The sequence below is a fragment of the Sebastes umbrosus genome, chromosome 8, assembly GCF_015220745.1.
Source record: "Sebastes umbrosus isolate fSebUmb1 chromosome 8, fSebUmb1.pri, whole genome shotgun sequence".
NCBI classification, from domain to species: domain Eukaryota; kingdom Metazoa; phylum Chordata; class Actinopteri; order Perciformes; family Sebastidae; genus Sebastes; species Sebastes umbrosus.
Genome location: NC_051276.1, coordinates 11,140,639 through 11,153,194, shown reverse-complemented (window position 1 = coordinate 11,153,194; position 12,556 = coordinate 11,140,639). Strand labels below are relative to the sequence as shown.

The window sequence follows — 12,556 nt, the reverse complement described above, 5'->3', positions numbered from 1 at the left end:
CATCTGAGATACTGGTTACAGCTGCGTTTCTAGTAATGAGGAAACAGCAAAAACGGCTCGAAAAGAGGGTCGAGGATTTATAGCCGTCCATGGGTGCTTCAACGGAATACTCAGGGGGCTTGTGCAAATTTATGCCGTGAACTTGAGACAGGAGATCTCCCCTCTTTTGTTAATTTCTCCCGTCTATTCCCGGAGCAGTTCCTCCCTTTCCTCCGTCCATAACTCTGCCATTTCAACTGGCTGACGGTTTCGCTACGAGCTGATTGGCTGTTGAAACAGGTGACGTGCCTCACGTTCTAAAACCAGTAACCGGCGACTTGACAAGCTGAGTCGCAGGCGGCGCCCTCAGCCAGCTTGAGTCCAGCTGAGATGGACCGGTTCACACCTATAGACCTTATATATAAGAAGCGAACGTAGTTCCTGTGACGTTACCCATTGGTTTGTGGTCTGCCGTTTTGAAGCCTTGAGTTCAGCATTCTGTCTGTCACCATCTTGGGTTTTTGCAAACAGAAGTGACATGAGAGGGTGGAGCTAAGTACTACCGAATGCTGAATAAGACATTTTCAGGTGACCAAAAAGGTTATAATTAACTTTAATGAACTGAAAACACACTGTGAAAGGGTTAAAGTTCTAAGATGAAAACATGGACAACTCCCAGACCGGACAACGCCGTGGTAGCGACCTGTCAATCACAAGGTAGCCCCGCCCTAAAGCACCCCCTGCTTTATCATCTATTTGACTCTAAATGGGACCATACTTTATTAAATAAACATCATGCTGTATTGAAAAAGACTTGAAACCATCGATTGAGACCATAAACTCATGTTTACAATGTTTACTGAGGTAATAAATTAAGTGAGAAGTAGGCTCATTTTCTCATAGACTTCTATACAATCAGACTTCTTTTTTGCAACCAGAGGAGTCGCCCCCTGCTGGCTATTAGAAAGAATGCAAGTTTAAGGCGCTTCTACATTGGCTTCACTTTTCACCTTTTCACTTTTCCCTGCAACGTTCTAAAACGGTTCCGTCTCGTCGGGAATCTTTGGTCTGAACTGGGCTTTAGTGCTTTACACCCGGTCTAACCCATTCAGCCTTTCAACACAACAACAGGCTTGAACACACACCCTTAATTGCCACTGAGAGCAGATTACTTGTTTACAGAAAAAATAGTCGAAGGAGGCTTGGTTTTCTCATGACATAGATTAATGGGTAAGCCTTTGGGTTCCATAAGTGAGGGCGATTAGAGTTTTAAACATAATTAGACTCTGCAGAGTCTTAATGGTTGCTGTCACCTGAGACACTATGATAACATTTCTGGCTGCCATGAGGTTATATTTTCATGGCCCATGTTTTGCTTTTTTGGTAATCATAGAGTTCATAGAGCTTTTACTGTGCAAGACTCAGTATATAGTATATCTATAAATAAACAAGCCTGAGGATATTCTGTTTATATTTTATTAAATTTGTTTGTCTAGCGTTTACATTTTATCTCTTATATTAACTCTTCAACCTTGACAATGAGTGAATTCACATCATACATGTTGAGATGTCAGTTTTTGCACAATTGATTGGTATACCGTCACACTTGTTTTTTTTTGTGTTTTGAACCTGTTAGCTGTTAGATGTGCTGGAGAGCTACTGCATGGCCGAGGGGCTGGACTACAGCAGGTTGGACGGAACCACCAAAGCCAAAGAGAGAGTTCAGATTGTCAAAAAGTTCAACAACTCCTCTCACATCAACCTCTGCCTGGTTTCCACCATGTTAGTTGAACAATAACAATTAGAGAAGTAGTGTTTTCTTACATTTCATATTTACATTTCTAAGCCTGTAGTGGTGCTTTTTTCAGTAAGTGCTTATTTTAAACAAAACCTTCAATCTGCTGATAACTGTATCTTCGTTCCATCAGGGCGGGCGGTCTTGGTCTTAACTTTGTAGGGGCCAATGTGGTAGTGCTCTTTGACCCCACATGGAACCCAGCCAATGACCTCCAAGCTATTGACAGGTAAGTTGTGGGCAGCGGGCAACATCTGGGTCTGAAAAGTGAAGCCAATGTGGAAGTGCCTTAAACTTGCATTCTTTCTAATAGCCAGCAGGGGGCGACTCCTCTGGTTGCAAAAAGAAGTCTGATTGTATAGAAGTCTATGAGAAAATGACCCTACTTCTCACTTGATTTATTACCTCAGTAAACATTGTAAACATGAGTTTGTGGTCTCAATGGCTAGTTTCAAGTCTTCTTCAATACAGCATGATGTTCATTTAGTAAATGATGGTCTCATTTAGAGTCAAATAGACCATAAAGCACAGTAAGTATTATATTGTATTGTACTTGGTTTTGTTCTTTTGTCAATTCTGGTTGCATAAAAACAAGATGGTGACGGCCAAAATTGAAACTTGAACAAGTTTTTTTACTGTTTATATACATGATGCCTCTCTGTTGATATGTTTATCTCTCTTCAGGGCGTATCGTATTGGCCAGTGCCGGGATGTGACTGTTCTTAGACTGATCTCATTGGGGACTGTAGAGGAGGTGATCTACCTCAGACAAATTTACAAACAGGTACCAGATAATTATAACCACACACACACACACAAATCAAATAATACCAGAAAAAACTGAATTGCAACAGTGCTCTGTGTCAGTATCTCTATAATATGTGTCTTCTTTCCCGTCTTCCAGCAATTGCAGTCGTCAGTTATGGGCAAGGAGAGCGCACGGCGGTACTTTGAGGCAGTGCAGGGGCATGTTGTCCATAAGGGGGAGCTGTTTGGGATCAAAAACCTCTTCAGGCTGCAGACCCAAGGGACATGCCTCACCCGCGATATACTAGAGGTCAGATATACACCTACATGCCTTTTACTGTTTGATTGATGACGTGTTCTGCCGTAGCCCTACTGCCTCAACTCACCTCTTAAAATTACAGTTTTTTTCAATGGAGTTTGGTGGCTTTGGCGAGAGCATAGATGGATACAACGACTTCAGAAAATTAAAACAAATGAAAAAGATAAAGCCGTTTGTCGATGATTGTAACATCATTAAATTGATGTTGTTCAATGAAATGGTTATGTTTTGATAAATGTGTGTTTTCACTTTTTCCCCTCCCGTCAGCGAGAAGGCCGAGTGGAGGCCGGTGTGATGACCAGCAACACACACACAGGGGAAGAGAAGGAGGAGGAGACGAAGGGAGTTAGCGTGAGTAACTCTGCCGTTCTCAGAGACCCAGAACATTAGAGGGCACTCATGTTCCCATCCCTCACTCCGTCTTCTCTCCCAGGCGGCCCACTCATTCTCCCATTCCCACACGAGTGGGTACCTTAAACGGGGACCTTTCTGTCTGTCAGTCAACCAACTCACGCAATCTCATTTAATTTTTCTTTATTGCGTCATTGATTCTTCTTTGTCTTGTAATCTTAATGATATAAATGATGTTACTTTTAAAGGATGGACAAAGTGATAATGTGGCCAAAATCAGTATCACATACTCACCCTGCTGTAGGCTTTAAAGGTGGCTGTAAAAAGTTTGTAGTTTCCTCACAGCAGTTGTAGTTCAGGCAGTTACAGTAGATTCATAGAGGGGTTTTTTTTATAGAGGGGAAAGAGTAACAAAAAGATCATTGGAAATCTCTCAAACCACTCCTGTTTTAGTCGTCATACTTTCAGCAAAATATGGCTCATTACACTGCTTTCATGTCACACTGTCATTGTCCTCAGACTAAAAAAGCTCCTTTGACGTAGTGTATTTGCCTAAACTGTGAGCGTTTGCAACATACTGAGCATACGCTTTGTGTTTTTCTGAGTTTCTATGGAGGTTTTGATGCTTTTTTGCCATGGAAACCTGTAACAATTGGCTGAATTAAGGCTGCCCACTGCTCCTTTAGTGTGAAACTGAAGGCTTTTTACAGCAATCCTTTCAAGCACACAGGGCACTAGTATTTAATACTCCTCACAAAAAACACACAATGCAATAGATTTTGGGTGGAGTATCATTTAAGGACTTGGTTTACAAAAAGATTTTGTTTTACTCTCAATTCTTTGTATTTTAGCGAAAACCGAAGGATGAGTTTCTCTTTGTCTGCTTCTCACTTTCTCTCGGATGCTGTGTGAAACAGCTGGATGTAATTACTTGCGTGTCCTAATGGAAGGAGCAGACCACACTGAAGCCTATCTTCTGCTTCTCAGCTATTTATTTACACAGTGATACCCCTTATCATCCCGTTCCCAGCCAGGTCCTTTTTTTACAGGGCTGCTGCTCCGCTGAGGCCTTTCAGATTCTTTCAAAAACACAGAATTCACTGGGGTGCCTTAACACGCACAGAGAGGCTTGAGGCATGTAAGAGCCAACATGCACACAAATACAGCAGAATCCGGGGAAGAAGAGTCATCTAGTTGGCAAATTTAGTGAAATTGGAATCACAGTTGGTGGTCGCTCCCATAAAGGCCCATTCATATAACTCCAGGGAATGTTATGACCCCTATGGTTTATTCATTTTACATCATGATCGGGGGCATATGTCACATTGATTTTAATATTTATTGTTACAAACATCTGTTTTTTATTACACGATGAAATCTCACATGGGCTGGTCCATTGCAAGATGGCATCAACAAGGAATTTGTAGCCCATTTGTGCTTATTTTGTAGCTAAATCTTTCCCACACAGTGAATATACAGTTTAAATTCTTCACATCAATTGTCCTGTTCTTTGCCAATATGCCCCTGCTTTTCCTTAGCTGTTTGTTTCTACTGTTTTATTTAAGACACCTGGAGACTGTCCGCCAACAGACGGCCCTGTACCAAATGACGAACCAGCCAAGGAGAACAGAGGTGCATCAAAGGTCCCCAGAGGGGTGTTGGACTTCAGCAGTGGAAGTGAAGAGGATGAGGAGGAGCAGGGTCTTAAGAGGAAGGCGTCAAACCTCAGTGCAGTGGACGGCAGCAGGGGTGGGAGTGCTGCCACCGGTCCTGGTCGAATGAGTCTCCTCCAGCACGGTTTCTCAAGGCTCCTTGAAAGGGTCAAAGGACAACCAGAGTTGGCAGAAGGGGACAGTAGTACGGGTGTCGAAGGAAGCCCGTCTGAGGAAGATGATGAGGATCAAAAGATGGAGGGTACCTCCTCTGGCGTTTACAAGAGCTCCAATACAGGAAATGGTGCAGTCTGTCTCCCTAAATTGGGAACGAAAACGTGGGACAACTCCAGCGGTTCAGACGGGGAAAATGGAGATGAGGGGAGACAAAAGAGGGCTTCTCTGTTGAAACAGAGTGATGATGCTGTAAGAAAGAGACAAGGCTTGAAAGGGTGGACAAATAAGAAAATCACAGTGGATGAGGAGAATGATGACAGTTCCTCACCAGATAAAAAGAAACCCAACAAGCTCAAAACTCCAGTTCAAAAAGTGCGCCGCTTTGATGGTTACTCAGATGAATCGGATGACTTGGACATAGAGGCAAAGACGTGGGCCAAGAGGGACGCTTTAAGTTCACATGGTAGAGGAAGGCTAGACCGCAACAGAAAGAGGCAGAGTGCTAGTGTTAGGGGCAAGGCCAGATCCAAATACACAGACGACATAGAGACATTCACATCTTCAGAAGATGAACACACGCCTGTTAAGAAAGGGAGATCTACAGGATGCCATTTCACATCTACGCAGACAGAAAGATCCGGAGTTAAGTTGCCAAAAGACGAGCAAAGAGCTACAACAACCGACAGGACAGAGAGACGAGCAGGGACGCCCAAAGCTGTTTCATTTACTAGTCTAAAAAGTCAGACTTCCCCGGCGTCCAAAGGAAAGGGTGGAACTATCGACAGTGTGCTAGGTCAGATTCAATACCTGTTTTTATATGCTAATAAGTTTTAATGAATTTCTACATCAATGATGAATATTTCTGTTTTTAAAGGGGGTGTACATGAGGTGATGTATACCCACTCTAACCAGCGCGTGGTGGGCGGGAGCAAAGCAGAGGAGAGGATCAGTAGAGCTGCTGTACGAGACGTGTTCGAGCGCAAGATGTACTCTCAGCTCCCGGCCAATCACCTTCTGGGCACCCAGGAGGTACATACTGCCTTGAAGGGATAGTTTGGGTGTTTTCAAGTGAGGTTGTATGAGGTATTGTCATCTACTGTAGGTAATACACTGACTATAGATAAGTACCTCATACAACCCCACTTCAGAATACCCAAACTATCCTTTTAACATTAATCCGTTTCAGTCATTCAATTATTTTTCAAATATATAATATTGTGGTTGTATTTTGCCATTCCATATTAGATTAGATACATTGAATTACATTTGAAAAAGCTCAACAGGAATATATTTTTTTCATATACCGTGACTGTCTGTTTGTGGATTACTCAATAATCCACAGACCTCACTGTAAATTGTGTCATTTAGACCTGTTTTATACCAAAGCATGTCTGGCAATTGCATATTGACATGCAGAATAAGGCTTGCCAATACTGTATCAGACACACATACTCACTGTGACATGGACGTATAATAAGACTGGATACGGTGCCGTCGCTCAGCCTTGCTTCGAATTTTTTCCAGTGGCTACAGTGCAGCGAAAAAAACACCCCTGAGGCCTAAAAAGCATTTTCCCCATAGACCACCACTGTAAAAGAGACATCTTATATACTGTTGACAGGACACCTCGAACTGCAAACAAAGTCAATTATGAGTCTTTCTATTCTGAATTTTCAATCCATGGAGGTTTTATATTTGAAAAACGTTCCTCTAGTCGAGAAAATCGTTTTAAACATCTGTGCCGACGTCACAATGTAAAGTCTAAGGGCCGCAGGAGAAACACTACTGCTCATATTCAGCGGAGGGCAATTCCCATTGGAATGAATAGGCGGCCTCTTTGGGTCCGGTATTCACTTCTTATAATACATCCATGCATGAGTGGATGTAAACAGATACTGCTCTTTGTATTGTAATGATAGCTCAGTCGAGCTTGATGAGTAGCAGCAGCGTAGGTTATCTATATCCAAATTTGTGGTTCATAACGCTGTGTTTACATCCACTATATCATGTCAACATAAAAGTCTGCATATTTCAGCCAACAGTACTGACTAGTGGAGAGAGACAGTTGGTGAGCAAACGAATGGTTCATAATGAGGTTTGTGGGTTATTGTGGGTTTCTTTGTCTTGATTTTTGCATTAGAGCAGAGGCCTGTACTACGAAGCAGGATTTGGGGTTAGCGAGGTAACTTCAGGGTTAACCCTTCAGGGTTTTCCGCCCTACGACGGTGGTTCACTTCTTACCGGGGTAGATCACCATGGTAACTCATGCTGAACACCTTACTTGCTCCGGAGCAGGTTATGTTCCAGATAAGAGATCAACTCGTATAAAAGCACCGCCTACTGACCAATCGAAGCTCGATAATATTACACAAATATGAAGAAGAAGTCATAATCCAGGCTAAAAGCACGACAGTTTAAACTAACGAATGCAGAGGACAGCTGGCTGTATGCTGGGGGTGCTTAGAGCTTTGATTTATGTTTTTAAATAAATTTTTTTACTTGAGATTGAGAAATCCTGGGTTGATTTACAGAGTTGATAACCACCGTCGTAGTACCGCTTAGCGGGATCTCGTTTGTTAGGGTTAGTTAAGCCAGATAACGAGATGTTACCCTGAGTATGTTGAACTCGCTTTGTAGTACAGGCCTCGGGTGCTTGATTTTTAAAGTGCAATTATTTGGTATGATACAAATTACAAATCTTTTGTTTGATTGCACCAGAGCCTGTCAGCGAGCGAACCAGACAGTCAGCCTGGCCCCTCTACTGTCAGACCGGAGACACCCAGCGTGGACCATCCAGTCACCTTCACCAAGAAGAGCGTGCACCACACCAGACACACCACCTTCATCATTGGGGAGACTCCCCAGGCCATACGCAGGTACTGAAAGAGCGTCGGAGGAGGGCGAGGTGAAGAGAAAAGATGAGACGCGATAGCAGTTAGGATAACGCAAAAAAGCTGAGAGGAAGAGATAAAGAAGACGAGCGGATTGTAGAACATGAGATAAAATGGATTTACGATGAGAAGGGTAAAAGACGATAGGGTAAAAAAAGTGAGACACAGTGAAGGATAAAATGTCTTAAAATAAGAGGGCCTGAATGGATTGAATGAGAATAAATCAGGCCAGTGGATGAACGGAGGAAAGGGGCTGTAAAGAGTGAAGTCGGAAGAGAGGAATTCCTGGCAGTGTAGGGAAGTAGGCCAAAAGTGACCACAGATATGGTGTTGAGCGCCCCCACCTGGGCCTCAGGAATTGTGTGTGTGTGTGTGTGTTTAGCCAGAGACCACCTCTGAGCTTTCCCTTCCACCTATTTCCCAGCATCATGCCAAAGATTACCCAGTTATGTTCAGGCCCAACAGTGCAAGAGTTTTTCCCCTCCACAACCACAGCCCTCCTGAGACGAACCAAAAATGATCGCCCGAGGACTTCCAAACCCACACTGATATTCACACACACACGTCCTAACAAGCATCTACGCACACATACAGACACACGGCGCTCAAATACACACCTCTGTCCCGCTGCATCACCTCCGCCCCCTACCTTCCCAAACACTCGTATACAGACACCTTTATGGCTCCGATCTCACTCCCCGGTGAGCCTCTGGGAGCGAAAATACACACTAGTTATATTGATATCCCCTCAATTAACCTCGCTGTTTAATGATTTAAATCCACATGCAGGCCATGTTTTACTGCTGTTCCTTTTATTTATTGTTTTTCCAGTGGAAGCCACAACTGATAATAACACCACCATAATGCTGCCGTACCACCAGCGACTTTGAAGTATTTCTGTCCCCGATTCTGGTTAGACCAGAGTTTTTAATGACTGCCTTGGAGCTCAGGAAAAACACCTCATACTGCACGGCTGTCTGGATATGAGCCTGAATATGTGGAGAGCCATTCATCTTGGGATAAGCCGCAGAATATCTGATTAATAGTATAGGCCTTGTGGTTTTTTTATAGACGTTGTTTTACGTGTGATTTAAAAGTACCTTACTGTACGCTCACATGTGCCAAATTCAGGCCTCGTACCGACTGTACATGTGTGAATACGGTGTTAAACTCACAGAATATTAGCAGGTGATATTAGTTATAAAGGCGTACACATTTTCTCATACTCATTCCTGTCTTTGTGTGCTCGTGTGTAGGCAGCAGCTGGAGGAAATGGCAGAAAAATTCAAATTTCCCTCAGTCCATCAGTTCGCAGTGGAAATTGTGAGAGGAAACTCAACCCAGAGGCTGGCCTGGCTACGACAGTATTACACTTCACTGAACCACCCTGACCTGGCCAACACAGTCGCAAACAACTTCCCACAACCCGATTCAGCACAGACCTCCTCTTCAACTGCTACCTCCCCAACATCCACCAAAACAGCCGCAAAATCTCACACACATGCCAGAACCTCACAAAAGGATGTTGTAAAAGCCAAGAGAAAACCTAAATACACTCAGAAGAGTCCTGAACCTAAAACTAAGCCTGAAACCCCACAATGCAACGTTTCTGTGCAACAGAAAAAGTCTAGACACCCACAAAATGACGTTCCCGAACCCCAGACAAAGCATAGAAACCCACTAAATGATGTTCCATCACCCGAGAAAAAGCAAAAGAATGTCCTAGAACCTCTAAGACTTGAGTCAGAGGAGCAGGAGGAGACGGTCTGCAATGCCAGAGGACATAAGAGGACAAAGAGGGGTAGTGTTTCTAGTCCTGGAGCCCTCAGAGCTGGTGGTGGTCTTGGCTTGGATCGGGCCAGCAGCAGTGGTCTGGGGTCTGGGGAGGCTGCTGCTTTCCAGAGCTGCACAGACAGACGTATCCCTTCTTCTCCGGACCTCAGCCATGGCAGGTCCACCACGTTATCCAAACCCGCAGCGAAGGGAAGGGAGCAAGAGCGAAAATCATCTCCCAGGAGGACCGGTGAAACTTTTCAAGGCCAGAGGGAAAGTCCTCAGACTTCTTCTCCTCCTGAGAAGGCCACATCCACTTCCCGTCGTCGTTCCCTCCTCACAGATCTGATTGGAGACACCTCGATCCTCGACGATTTGTTAAAACCCAAACCCAAGGGTGCACAGCAGATGGGCGCCCCAAAAACACCCCCTGCACTCCCCTCCGTGGCAGTAAGCACACGTCTCACTACACCTTCTCCGTCCAGAATCGGTCTCAATACTGATTCTGGTTCAGCAGGCCTCATAGACTCTCTGTCCTTTCCAAACTCAAACAAACCATCAAAACATCAGCTGGCACCAAAGGGCAGTCGCAAAGACTTCTGGGACATCCTGAATGAAGGTAATGAGGAGAGCATCAACAGGTTAACAGACCCGGCAGAAGTGCAGAGGGTTTGCGTCAACACTAACTTTGCAGCTAGAGGTAGGTCTGGAGGAGAGGAGGAGAGCAAGAGTCTCTGGAAGACTAATGACAAGTTCCTGTGGAAATAATATAACAGAGACAATTAGAGAGTGTTAAAGGTTTATTATTTTTCTCTTCTGTACTTTCTACTTTTGCAATCCTAAAGGAGATTTATATATTAAAAAAAATCCTAACTGGATATCTAAGGCAGGTTTTCCTGCCTCCGATTTTCTTAACAGATTTTATTTATTATTTTAAAATGTCATAATTTGTACCTTTTTAGAATGTCTTTTTTTATCTACTTTGATTATTTGAAAATGTTAATTGTTCATTGTATTAGTGAGTTACAAGCATAATGCTGACTGTTACTTGAGTTAACAGGTTGTTGATCACTCTGGGAATTTAAACCTTTGTATATTTTATTGAAGTTATTGCCCCGTTTATTGTTTTATTTCTAAATAAAAGTGGAAAAATTGAGCCAAAAAAATCCCTGGTAAAATGTAAATATGTCATTTAAGGCTGTAAACTAACGAGTATCTTCATTATCGATTAATTGTTGGACTGTTAAAGGTCAGAGAACAGTGAAAAATGTCCATCACAAATTCCCAAAGTGATGTCTTCAAATAGCTTTCTTTGTTTGACAGACTGATTCAGACATTCAGTTTATAATTTAAGGCAAGAAAAAATGGAAAATTCTCACATTTGGAAAGCTGGAACCGTCAAATGCTTGACATATTAAGCTGCAACAATTAATCAAGTAATCAATTAGTTGTCAACTATTAAATTAATCGCCAACTATTTTGATAATTAATCGGTTTGAGTAAAGAAAAATCACTCAAAATTCTGTTATTCCAGCTTCTTAAATGTGAATATTTTCTGGTTTCTTTACGACGTCTATGACAGTAAACTGAATATCTGTGAGTTGTGGACAAAATAAGACATTTAAGGACGTCGTCTTGGGCTCCGGGAAACACTGATCGACTATTTCTTCACCATTTTCTGACATTTTATAGACCAAACAACTCATCGATTAACCAAGACAATGAAAATATTCGCTAATTGCAGCCCTAGTTGGCATGTTTGTTGGCAAATTAATTATCTGCTGATCAACTAATTGTTTCAGCTCCAATTTTCTATAAAAACAGGTAAAATAAACTATATACAAGTGTTTAAGCCTCTTGTGTGCATACTAAATGTTGGTGTCAATGCTCAAACTGTTGCTGCACATGATGTGATGTTAAGTGGATGACTGAGAAAACCCAACCTGCTGTAGGCATTAGCCATTATCGTTATTGGATACCATGACTGCCACCCGGGGACTGCTGGTGGCCCTGCAGAGATATCACTTAAAACTCCCTAATGGCTGTTATGTCTCCATCACTCTGAACACCTCACTGCCTCCCACTCCCCATACAAGTGTGCATATTGTGTGGAAGATGGTGTGGTTTCCCTGCACAGTAATCTGATCTCAATTGTGCTGCAAACGCCCCTCAGTGTTGAAGCTGCTGCGCTATTAGTGAAATAACAATAAGCAGTGGAAAACTTTTAGTGGAGCTGGGAGAACATCCATCCATTCACCTTTCCTCTCACCTTCTCAGTTAAAGCTGCAGTGGGTAGAAATGGAGCAAATATGATTAAAAACTAAAAAAAATGTATAAAACGGTCACTATATCCTGACAGTAGTGCATGAGACAGGTAATCTGAAAGAAATCATGTGCCTCTGTCCTCCGGTATCCTCCGGTGTCCTCCGGTGCTCCTAATGGCATCTGCAAGATTTCACAGCCCAGAGGAAAACAACCAGTCAGAGCTGATCTGGAGTCTGCCGTCCAGCTGCCATCTATGAGAGCCACGAGTCAATCACTCGCGAAACTCCGACCAAACGGTCAAACTAGGCAGCGCTGATCAAATATGAATCAGTATTCTGTTACTGTAATGCCTATTACTCGCCTCAAATGTTGTCAGAAACATCTTGTAGTGTACTGTTTAGCTGTAAAATGAGAAAGTTTGTGACCCGGCAGCCATGTTGAGATCAGTTGAGGAAATACCAAGCACCGCCCACCAGCCGTAGCACAGCCAATAGGAACGCTCTGTCTCTCTGAAATGACCTGTGATTGGCCAAAGTCTCCCGTCACGGGCTCGATTTTTTTTAAAGCCTGAAAACAGAGCCATGAGGAGGTGCAGGAGTCTAGTTTT

General features: G+C 43.1%; 1 protein-coding gene across 3 annotated transcripts in view; it reads left to right on the top strand.

The window, feature by feature from the left end:
* Positions 1 to 10,817, top strand: part of ercc6l2 (excision repair cross-complementation group 6-like 2) — a 28,501-nt gene extending 17,684 nt beyond the window's left edge. For all 3 annotated transcript variants that reach the window (XM_037778391.1, XM_037778392.1, XM_037778390.1), the window contains 9 exons: positions 1,616 to 1,761; positions 1,908 to 2,003; positions 2,459 to 2,558; positions 2,679 to 2,831; positions 3,108 to 3,191; positions 4,757 to 5,813; positions 5,895 to 6,049; positions 7,739 to 7,896; positions 9,168 to 10,817. In XM_037778391.1, coding sequence (XP_037634319.1) covers positions 1,616 to 1,761; positions 1,908 to 2,003; positions 2,459 to 2,558; positions 2,679 to 2,831; positions 3,108 to 3,191; positions 4,757 to 5,813; positions 5,895 to 6,049; positions 7,739 to 7,896; positions 9,168 to 10,452 — 3,234 coding nt within the window. In that variant the 3' untranslated portion in view covers positions 10,453 to 10,817. The remainder of the gene's footprint in view (positions 1 to 1,615; positions 1,762 to 1,907; positions 2,004 to 2,458; positions 2,559 to 2,678; positions 2,832 to 3,107; positions 3,192 to 4,756; positions 5,814 to 5,894; positions 6,050 to 7,738; positions 7,897 to 9,167) is intronic.
* Positions 10,818 to 12,556: the final 1,739 nt, after the last annotated feature.